This window comes from Anneissia japonica, unplaced genomic scaffold (genome assembly GCF_011630105.1).
Source record: "Anneissia japonica isolate Jap-2015-1 unplaced genomic scaffold, ASM1163010v1 scaffold288042_len218596_cov177, whole genome shotgun sequence".
NCBI classification, from domain to species: Eukaryota; Metazoa; Echinodermata; class Crinoidea; order Comatulida; family Comatulidae; genus Anneissia; species Anneissia japonica.
The window spans coordinates 135672-146419 of NW_022686336.1; the positions used below are offsets into that span (position 1 = coordinate 135672).

The 10748-nt window shown below is 37.5% G+C and overlaps 1 protein-coding gene across 2 annotated transcripts in view; it reads right to left on the reverse strand.

The window, feature by feature from the left end:
• The window catches only part of LOC117116758 (charged multivesicular body protein 3-like), a 34412-nt gene that overhangs the window by 22445 nt on the left and 1219 nt on the right, over positions 1-10748 (reverse strand). The window contains exon 1 of one of the 2 annotated variants that reach the window (XM_033260859.1): positions 7004-7251. The exons of the other annotated variant lie outside the window; for it this stretch is intronic. Within the exon in view, the coding sequence (XP_033116750.1) occupies positions 7004-7048 (45 nt within the window). The 5' untranslated portion in view covers positions 7049-7251. Of the gene's footprint in view, positions 1-7003; positions 7252-10748 lie in introns of those variants that run through there. 2 annotated transcript variants of the gene reach the window in all.

Consider the following 10748-nt stretch of genomic DNA (forward strand, 5'->3'; position numbering starts at 1 on the left):
ACCACGGACTAATATTCCCTTCATCACACTGGCAAGTAGTGGATACTTCTTGCAATTAATTTTTTTTTTTTTATTCTAAAAATAGGGACGTCCCTATTTTTTGGTGTTTTTGACATCGGAAATCATCAATCATCGTCAATTTGAGATAACAAATTTTGAAGTATGATTAACATTTTCGGGTATCCAAAGCTGTCATGTCCTAAAAAGCTCCCACCTTAACCCAAACCATGGTAGGGCTGGGGTGGTGTTGGGTTACACCACAAAATGTCATTCATTTTAATTTTTTTCACAATTTGGCAGATTTGCCACTGTTTTGAACTTGACTGGTTAAACCACAGAACCAAAGTTCGCGGTTTTAGAAGTCAAACTTATTCATTTATCATCTACTAAAATAGTATTCATTGTTTGACATACCTCCATGGTTTGACAATAACAAATTTTCTTTCATTCTTCAAAATCTGCTTAGTAACACGCATGCGTGAATAGTTATCACAATAACTAACTACAACCCATAGAGCTATTAAACAACTAGAGTGCTGACAAGATGGCGAAGCAATGCAGAGTTGTGTATGTGTACCATCCAAGATGGCCGCCATAGGAAAGCGCCACCTTCAGCCTTAGTATACATATTAATACCATAAATAAGCCCTCTGACTGACTATTATTTCATTAATGATAATTAGTATTGATAATAACAAATTATTAAACTATGTAGAGCAGCTTATTCAAAAATAAACAAAAATTTAAATCGTGTGCATTACACCTATATACCGCAACGCTCGAGTTTCAAACATACGGGTAACTGGCTGTACTGAACTTTCTGTGTAAATTGAGGGCGCCATTGAAAATGATAGCGCTTAGGCGAAATTTGATTGGCCGAATCTATGGCAGCCATCTTGGATGGTACACACGCACAACTCTGCGTATTTCGAACATCGAATACATTGCAGTTAGCGCTCTAGTATTTTTATTATATCTCTATGCTACAACCACTGCTCTGCATACTGCATGTCACGCATGCGCTGTATGGTGGTAGATAAAACGTGCCTCTGCTAATGATTTATTTTCGAATTTGCAGAGAGTTAAGAATACGGAATACTCATGTATTTTACATATTCAAGTATACATGACATGACTATGTTGTAAACCAGTAAAATTACACAGCAGTCGTAAACAAAAAACTTCATAATACTGACGAGTAACTGTGCACAATTTGTTTTTTTCTGCACCACTTTCTTTTTGTTTTTTTATACATAGACCTAGAGGAATTTCATTTCAACAATGTTTCTGTGTTTGAAGTACAGTTAACTGTGTTTATTGATCTGTATGGTAGTCTTGTGGTAGACCAATATATTATTTATTTTAACAAGACTGACTGAATGCTGCTGTCGCCGTTGTGTTTTGTACATATTGCACACCAACAGCAACGTCAATTGCCGTGTTCATCGTGTGTAAAAGACTTCAGGTTGGTAAGCACATTCGATTCAATACCATAATGTAAAATGTTCAGATCACGTTAATTTTTACTAAAACACACGTTACACCTACTAGACGACAAGCAGTAGTCGATTTACCACAACTACCTAAGTTCACGCTAGGGCCTAGACGTTCGCATAAACAACACAGAAAACTTTTCTAGTGTAAACTGTATACTCTCGCGATAGAAAACAAAATTTCCGCGAAATATTAAACACGTTCGATCCAATACCATTATGTAAAGTGTTTGGTTAGATCACTTTTTTCCTTTTTAATAACACGTGCACCTGCTACATTAACACAACAGAGGCCTAACCCTATCGACGATCCCGTAAACAATTGGTCAACCACACCAACAAGGTATGCATACCCTCTCAAGATGAAAAAAAAAATGTCGGCAAAGTTTTTCCAACGCATGTGCATATCAAAATTTTCTCCTAAAAACGACTCAAAAATGGTGGTAGGGGGTATATGTTTTATCGCGTACGTCCTACATTTCTCATCTAACATAAAAAACAAACAATTCTTGCATAACTACATGTCCACCAGTTACTATGAGGAAAACATTATACTCACTGTGAGGCACCGTTTAGGAGCCTATTCGTTTACAAACCCGCTGCTCACACACACACACATTTCACGTTCGAATTTCCCCATTAGTTCCTTGTGACCTTAAGGTCATAAAGGAACTAAAAAAAAAGGTATAACCTCAAATACCTCAGAAAAAAAAAAATTGTTTTGTCTTATGATTTACAAACACTTTTCTACTAAAATCCTTTGATTACCAGTCAATTTAAGAATATAGCAAGGTATCATATTCAGTGGCGTCTAGAGGCCCGAGATAAAAATAATAAAATAAATTAATTAAAATGATTAAACGTAGGGCCTACACTCATCCAGTATCATTCATGTGTTCTTCCTATGAGAATTGTAAATAAAGTTGACCAGCTTATTGATGAAAGCTGGTATATAATCGCTTCTAATTCTTTTTCAAGAATAGTTTCATGACTTCTTCAACTCTAGAATTTAGGTTTACAATGTATCAAATAGTAACTCTTTGCGTTGTAAATTAATAATTATAACAAGTTTCAACCCTCCATTTCAAATTCCTGGATTCGCCATACCTACTGTATGTATAATTCGTTTTAGCATGTTTGGGAAAGATAGCTTTTACTTCTCGAGTTTCTATACTTTTTTTTCATGAGCTGGTGAAACTAGGCACTCTATAATCAAATAAATTAGTCCTCTAATCTATTAAAAGGCTGTACCTTACGGGAAGGGGGCACTGGTGATCTGCCCCTCAAATCTGCTGGGGCCCTAGGCAGTCCCCCAACCAATGGGCCCGGGCAGCAAAGATACTCCAGGGTTCGCGACGTTCTAGGCGGTCCTGAATGTATTCAACTGTCTGTTAATTCACAAGAAATGTCTCCCCTTTAAATTGTCAGTTAAAAGAACTTGCTTAAAAATACAAATAAAATTTTAACGGAATGACGGAACTTGTTGCATATGGGTAGATTTTTTTAGTGTAAAACTAAAAAAAGTTGTCAAGATCGATAGATTTTTAGGAGTCCGAGGAAGTGTGCGCGTGGCGGATTGAACAATAATTAAATGCTGATAATGGCAAAATAGTTTGTTAAAAAAGAATTTTGAGCATTTTAAAAGATTTACTCATGCGTACGCACACGTCATGATGCACGTGCGCATCTTAATGTCACTGTTGTCTCCTGATATGAGATATATATGTATCAACTTTCATTGACAAACGCCTGTTGGTGAAGGAGTAATGATCATTCATAGTATTTATCATATAAAACTTCAGTTTTTTTTACTTCAGGATGGCAATATGGTGACGTCACAATGTCCAATCAGCTATTATTATGATACATAAAATCATATCTACAACTCATGTGCTTTTAGAATATGTAATAAATATTGGGGGTCACCTTTCATCCTAAGGAGCTATATTTGATTATAAATAGGCATAATTATAAGCATATGTAATATTTGACGCACACATACGCGCACGTTAAGATGCACAAACAAAAAAGTAAGATATCTAACATTCAAACTTGATCTGAAGTATAAGCCCATTTAAAATTATTCAGAAATGACGAATGGTTAAGATGATATGATGTCATCAACGTTTTGAGAAAAGAAATATAATTTTTTTCTTGTTTTTTAATTCAGATGGCAATATGATGACGTCACTATGTCCGATCAGCTATTATGATATATAAAATCATATCTACAGCTCATGTGCTTTCAGAATATGTAATAAAAGTTAGGGGTCACCTTTCATCCTAAGGAGCTATAACTGATTTAAAAAAAGACATGATATAAAGCATATATTAATTTTGACGCACGCGAACGCTCGCGTTATTACGCGCGCACAAAAATATAATGTACATAAAATTTAACCATGACCTGAAGTTTATACCCACTAAATATGATTCAGAAATCACGACTGATTAAGGTGATTATGGGTTCATCAAAGGCTGGACGAAAGAAAGATGAGGGGGGTATAGCAAAACCCTATATTTTGATGATGACGTCATCAAAATGTCAAAAAATGCCACATATATGAAAGAGAATTGCCTCAGCTACAACATACTCAAAGTTGGAAGACAATCGATGAAGAATAAGCGAGGTACGCTCAAATGCGCATTTGCTAAATAAAATGAGGTCATCGATAATATTCAGTTTGTTGAATTCAGATGGCAATATGATGATGTCATAATGTCCAATCAGCCATTATGACCTATAAAATCATATTTACAACTCATGTGCTTTCAGAATATGTAATAAAAATTGGGGGTCACCTTCATTCCTAAAGAGCTGTAACTGTTTAAAATTAGGCCTGATTTTAGCAAAATTTCACTGTATATCGGCACAAATGCGCACAAATTCACTATGTGTGATGCGTGCGTACGGCATTGTTATTGGCCATAGAGTGATTGAAAAGATTGGAAACTTATCAAAACAATGTCAAGAACACAAAATGTGACAAAAAAATTAATTTCCATACGTGCTGCGCGCGTAAAAAAGCGCACGCGTAGTAGTAAATTTCAAAAAATTTAGAAATGGTCAAAATGGCCTGTAACGTGCTCTAATTTAATCTAAATGTGATTTCGATCATTTTAAAAGTTTGACGCACACGTACGCGCGCGTTATGACGCGCACAGGTAAAATTAGGGTAAATTACATTTAACATTGACTTGAAGTCCATCTTCTTTTTTCGTGTTTTTGATTTTTCTTTAATGTGAAGTTTGATGTTTTTCTAGCTTTTAAGTAATTTTGTATAACGGAAATTGTAATTTTAAATACGCCGTGGCTGGAGATACTGTACCGTATTTCTACTTCGTTTTGCTAAAGGTACGGTAAATGGCATTATGTTACCATCACCCAATGAAGTGCCACAATGTGCGTGACGTCATTTTTTGAAGACTGGCATGGCATTGCATATCAACCTTAATGAGCAGTGGAAGGAGAATGATGTACTGGGAAATTAGAACATCAAAATTACAATATTGTTTGACTTTACTGTCATCGTTAAATAGGCGTATGGTTTCAGTTTATAGTAAAGAGTTTCATTTAGCTAGGCCTGATCCATATAACCATTATCAAACAAGGACTGATTTCTGTACCAAAGTCTTCACATTCCTCTAGGGAATCCGCCTCTTTTGTCTTGCTTTTAAATTCTTCGCTGGTGAAGAATCTAAGCAATCATGCAGGCTTAGCTAGGCCTTGCTTGGATTCTTTTTTTGGCAGCGGCCCTGCTCTAGTGACATAGGTGTGGGTGGCATATATCAGTCATAAACACGGTCTTACCAAGTCTGAAGTTCTCAATCCCCACATTCCAAGTTTAGTCCAAGATGCCTAGATTATCTTATCCGACCAAAATATTCATTTACTTTGAATGCACAAAACTTTACGTAGACTTCGTCACTCATGGTACAGAATCTAGGCCTAGATCGAGAATGAGTTTCCCCTTCGTGATTGGGGCCTATTAATTAGTGTCAAATTTTTCGAATCTACTTTTGATGCAGGGCCATTTAATGACGGTATATAAAATGCTAGGCCTGTATGAATCCTCTTGTTTACAGTATAATCAATTTTTTATTGCAAGTGTTAATTGTCATTTAAATAGATTACCGAAGACTAGCAGTGTGTGTGTATGTGCCTTGGCCTAAGTGAGGATGATGTCTTGCTTGATGGCTATATAAATGACATGACTATTATTATTGAGTGGAACGTACCAAATTACACCTATTTTTCGATGACAGTATTATAAGAATATACTGTACTCTCTTTGCCTAGCTAATCATCTGCTAATCAAGTACATTTTTTCGCTAGTCGCACACTGTTCACCTCACATGACAAGCACTAAAAACTGAATATACACAAGAAGATTCATAAGGCCTCCTAGCATTTTATATACCGTAGAACGGTTTTAAGGGAGGTCTGCATTAAAATTATTGGGAAAATTTGACAATAGTAATAATCACGAAAGGGAAACTCATTCTCTCGATATAGGCATATATTCTGTACCATAACAGTGACGAAAGTTTAGTACATTCAAATTGTATGAATACTTTGGTCGGATTGTAAAGCGTGGTATTATTTCGAGTATATTAGGCTTCTTGGACTAAAACTTTGGATGTAGATATTATGAGTTCAGACGGTATGATCACGGAGGAAATAGGCTAAGTTTATGACTGATATATGCCACCCAGATCAGAGTCACCAGCAGCTGCCACGAAAAGCAGAATTCAAGCAAGGCCGAGCAGGCCTTGCTTGCTTAGATTTTTCGCCAAGCGAACTGATTTTAGGCCTAGAAGCCTGCCAAGAGTTTGGTGGAAACAGTTTTTGTTTGATATTTATCGATGACAGATACTAAGTCAAACAATATTGTACTTTTTGATGTCCTAATTTCCCAGTACTGTACATCGTTCTCGTTTCACCGCTCATCGCGGGTGATCTGCATGCCGGTCTTGAAAAATGACGTCACGCACAATCTGGCACTTCGCATTGGGTGATGGTAATTGAGTAATGCCATTTACCGTACCTTTAGCAAATTCAAGTAGAAATACGGTACCGTATCTCTAGACACGGCGTTTTAAATAATGTTTTTGTAAACTTTTAATTGTAAATAAAATCCTTGATTCAGCCTTTGGCTGCTATGGACTTTTTTTGTGTATAAATTAATTTTGATTTTGAATATTGAATAAAGATCATATGTACATACTGAGATAAATTAAAGATATGAATGAAAAAACTGACACCAACTTTCCTTAATCAGTAGTGTTTTTAGAGTTGTTTACTCTACCCAAAATTGTTCTTTTTCTACATATAAGCCCACAGACTATACGCGTTAGTCAACATCACTAGGGCATGCTACTAGTACTAGCCTGACCAGCGGCGCCATGGCCTAGGGCCTACGCCCTCTAGGCTAGGCCTAGCCCTACTAGCCTAACTGAAACAAATTATTATTAGAGGCCTAGGCCTAGGCCTAGGTAGTTATACTTACTTGTTCTTTCGGATCCTTTTGAGGAGTCTTTCCAAAAAGTCCCATTGTTGAACGTATTATATATGTAGGCCTAGGCCCAATATAATCTAGGCCCTGGAGTAGTACTAGCCTAGGCCTAGACCAACTAGTAGCAGTCAAACAGAAGATATTCTTGTCTTGGTTAGTTACAATCTGTGTCGCTCCAATCCCTGGTCACGTCTGTCACGTCTTGGTAGTTTTGGTACGTACGTCGATCCCTAGCCGATTTTTTTCCCCGTACGAAACATTTGCATGAAACTTCACTCGTATGGAACGCCAAAAGGACAAATACAATTGGCAGCAGTGCAAAACTGAGAGTCAGCAGCGCAAAACTGAGAGTCAGCAGCGCAAACCTGAGAGTCACCAGTGCAAAACTGAGAGTCACCAGTGCAAAACACAGAGTTACAGTGCAAAACTGAGTAGTGCAAAACACACAGTCACAGTTCCAAAACTGAGAGTCACAGTGCAAATTTGCAAAACACAGAGTCAGTAGTGCAAAACACAGAGTAACAGTGCAAAACACAGAGTCACTGTGCAAAACTGAGAGTCACAGTGCAGAACTGAGAGTCACTTTGCAAAACTGAGAGTCACAGTGCAAAACTGAGAGTCACAGTGCAAAACACAGTCACAGTGCAAAACTGAGAGTCACAGTGCAAAACATTGGTGGCAATGCAAAACTCCAATGGCAGTGCAACTCAAGTGGACGCCATCTATTTTGAATTAAAGTTTCACAGCTTTTTTGGACGGTGTCAACAAGTAAAATGGATGAAATTTTGAGGTCACTTGGGCACTCCTTAGTGACCACTGACAATTTTAAGAGAGGGGGGGATGCGTATAAGCGTTACAATTAATAAAAAAAATTAAGTGTTTGAAATAATTAATAAACAGTGGGCTATGGAGAAGGCTAGTAGAAGGTACATGTGCCCGGGCTTGTCAAAAAACAAGGCCTAAGTCTAGATATATACCTAAATGCCTCGACTTCGTCGGCTTCTCAAGAAACATTGTTTTCCTAAATAAATCTCACTTAACTGTCTAAATTTTCTGCTTTTTTGTCATTTCTGTTGTCTTTGTTGATCCCCAATTGGTTATCTTTTTTTAAAAATTTATTTTGATTGCGCCTTTTATGTATCCCTTGGCAAAAGGCGCGGTACAAGTTCCTGTATTATTATCTAGGCCAGGCCTAGCTATAGGCTTTAGGGCCTACCTAGACCTAGGCTAGGCCTGGAATCCGCCGCTGAAATTATAATGTATTCAGGCCCGTAGGGAGGGGGGTGGTGCAGAGGCTGCGGACGCACCCTCCTCTCCCAAATTCCAAAAGGTCTACTTTTTAAAACCTATGATTTCACAAAATCGTTCCCAATTATCACAAAATGCTATATATATATTGCATTATATATTTGCCGGCTTATCTAACTTTTTTTAACTAACGATTTTTAATAATGTGGTATGAAATTTGTTAGAAATTGATCGTCTCCGGTGATTGCAGATTGTCCATATAATATGAATAATGCTATCTATAGGCCTTCAGGTGTACAGGACATAATAACGTTACTTTTCAGGTAACACCCAAATTAATGAAAATTTAAATGAAATATTCATGAATTATGTGTTTGAGAAATCTAATATGTAAAGACCCTCAAAATGCTACTTTGTCGCTTTTCTCTCAAACCCCCTCCAGGCCTCTGCCCCTGGACCACCAAATTTCAAAAAGTCCAATTTTCAAAACCTGTTATTTCACTAAAATCGTTCCTAAAATTATCGCGAAATGCTATAATATGCATAACATTTTTTTTTGCCCGCTCTTCTACCCGTTGATTTTTTAATAATGTGCTACGAAATCTGTTGGAAATTATCAGCTCCAGTGATTGCAGATTGATCCATGTCATCTTTAGGCCTACAGATGTAAAGATCATGAAAAATCACAATTTCACAGTGGTGGATTCAAGGGGGGCGTGGGGAGATCCCCCTAAAAAAAAGGGGGACAAAATAGAGGGTGGGGGTGAAGGGAGGAACTTGCACCGACAGATGGTCAATACCACCTCAGGAAAGAAAATTTATGATTATGGCATCTCAAAATAGCCGGAAATGGCACTCTCAGACAAACTTTAATTAGGCCTATGATTTTTCTTTTTTCTCCATTTCTTTTATAATTTCAGGGGGACTCTCCCCCCCCCCCCCCATGATCTTTACATCTGTAGGCCTAAAGATGACATGGATCAATCTGCAATCACTGGAGCTGATAATTTCCAACAGATTTCGTAGCACATTATTAAAAAATCAACGGGTAGAAGAGCGGGCAAAAAAAATGTTATGCATATTATAGCATTTCGCGATAATTTTAGGAACGATTTTAGTGAAATAACAGGTTTTAAAAATTGGACTTTTTTAAATTTGGTGGTCCAGGGGCAGAGGCCTGGAGGGGGTTTGTGAGAAAAGCGACAAAGTAGCATTTTGAGGGTCTTTACATATTAGATTTCTCAAACACATAATTCATGAATATTTCATTTAAATTTTCATTAATTTGGGTGTTTTTGGGACCTGAAAAGTAACGTTATTATGTCCTGCACACCTGAAGGCCTATAGATAGCATTATTCATATTATATGGACAATCTGCAATCACCGGAGACGATCAATTTCTAACAAATTTCATACCACATTATTAAAAATCGTTAGTTAAAAAAAGTTAGATAAGCCGCCAAATATAGAATGCAAGCATGCTATAGCATTTTGTGATAATTGGGAACGATTTTGTGAAATCATAGGTTTTAAAAAGTAGACCTTTTGGAATTTGGGAGAGGAGGGTGCGTCCGCAGCCTCGGCACCCCCTCCCTCCCTACGGGCCTGAATGCATTATAATTTCAGCGGCGGATTCCAGGCCTAGCCTAGGTCTAGGTAGGCCCTAAAGCCTATAGCTAGGCCTGGCCTAGATAATAATACAGGAACTTGTACCGCGCCTTTTGCCAAGGGATACATAAAAGGCGCAATCAAAATAATTTTTAAAAAAAGATAACCAATTGGGGATCAACAAAGACAACAGAAATGACAAAAAAGCAGAAAATTTAGACAGTTAAGTGAGATTTATTTAGGAAAACAATGTTTCTTGAGAAGCCGACGAAGTCGAGGCATTTAGGTATATATTAGGTATATATCTAGACTTAGGCCTTGTTTTTTGACAAGCCCGGGCACATGTACCTACTACTAGCCTTCTCCATAGCCCACTGTTTATTAATTATTTCAAACACTTAATTTTTTGTATTAATTGTAACGCTTATACGCACCCACACCCTTTCAAAATTGTCAATGGTCACTAAGGAATGCCCAAGTGACCTCAAAATTTCATTCATTTTACTTGTTGACACCGTCCAAATTAAAACTAAAGTGAAACTTTAATTCAAAATAGAGGGCGTCCACTTGAGTTGCACTGCCATTGGAGTTTTGCATTGCCACCAATGTTTTGCACTGTGACTCTCAGTTTTGCACTGTGACTCTGTGTTTTGCACTGTGACTCTGTGTTTTGCACTGTGACTCTCAGTTTTGCACTGTTACTCTGTGTTTTGCACTGCTGACTCTCAGTTTTGCGCTGCTGACTCTCAGTTTTGCGCTGCTGACTCTCAGTTTTGCACTGTGACTCTCAGTTTTGCACTGTTACTCTGTGTTTTGCACTGTTGACTCTCAATTTTGCGCTGCTGACTCTCAGTTTTGCGCTGCTGACTCTCAGTTTTGCAC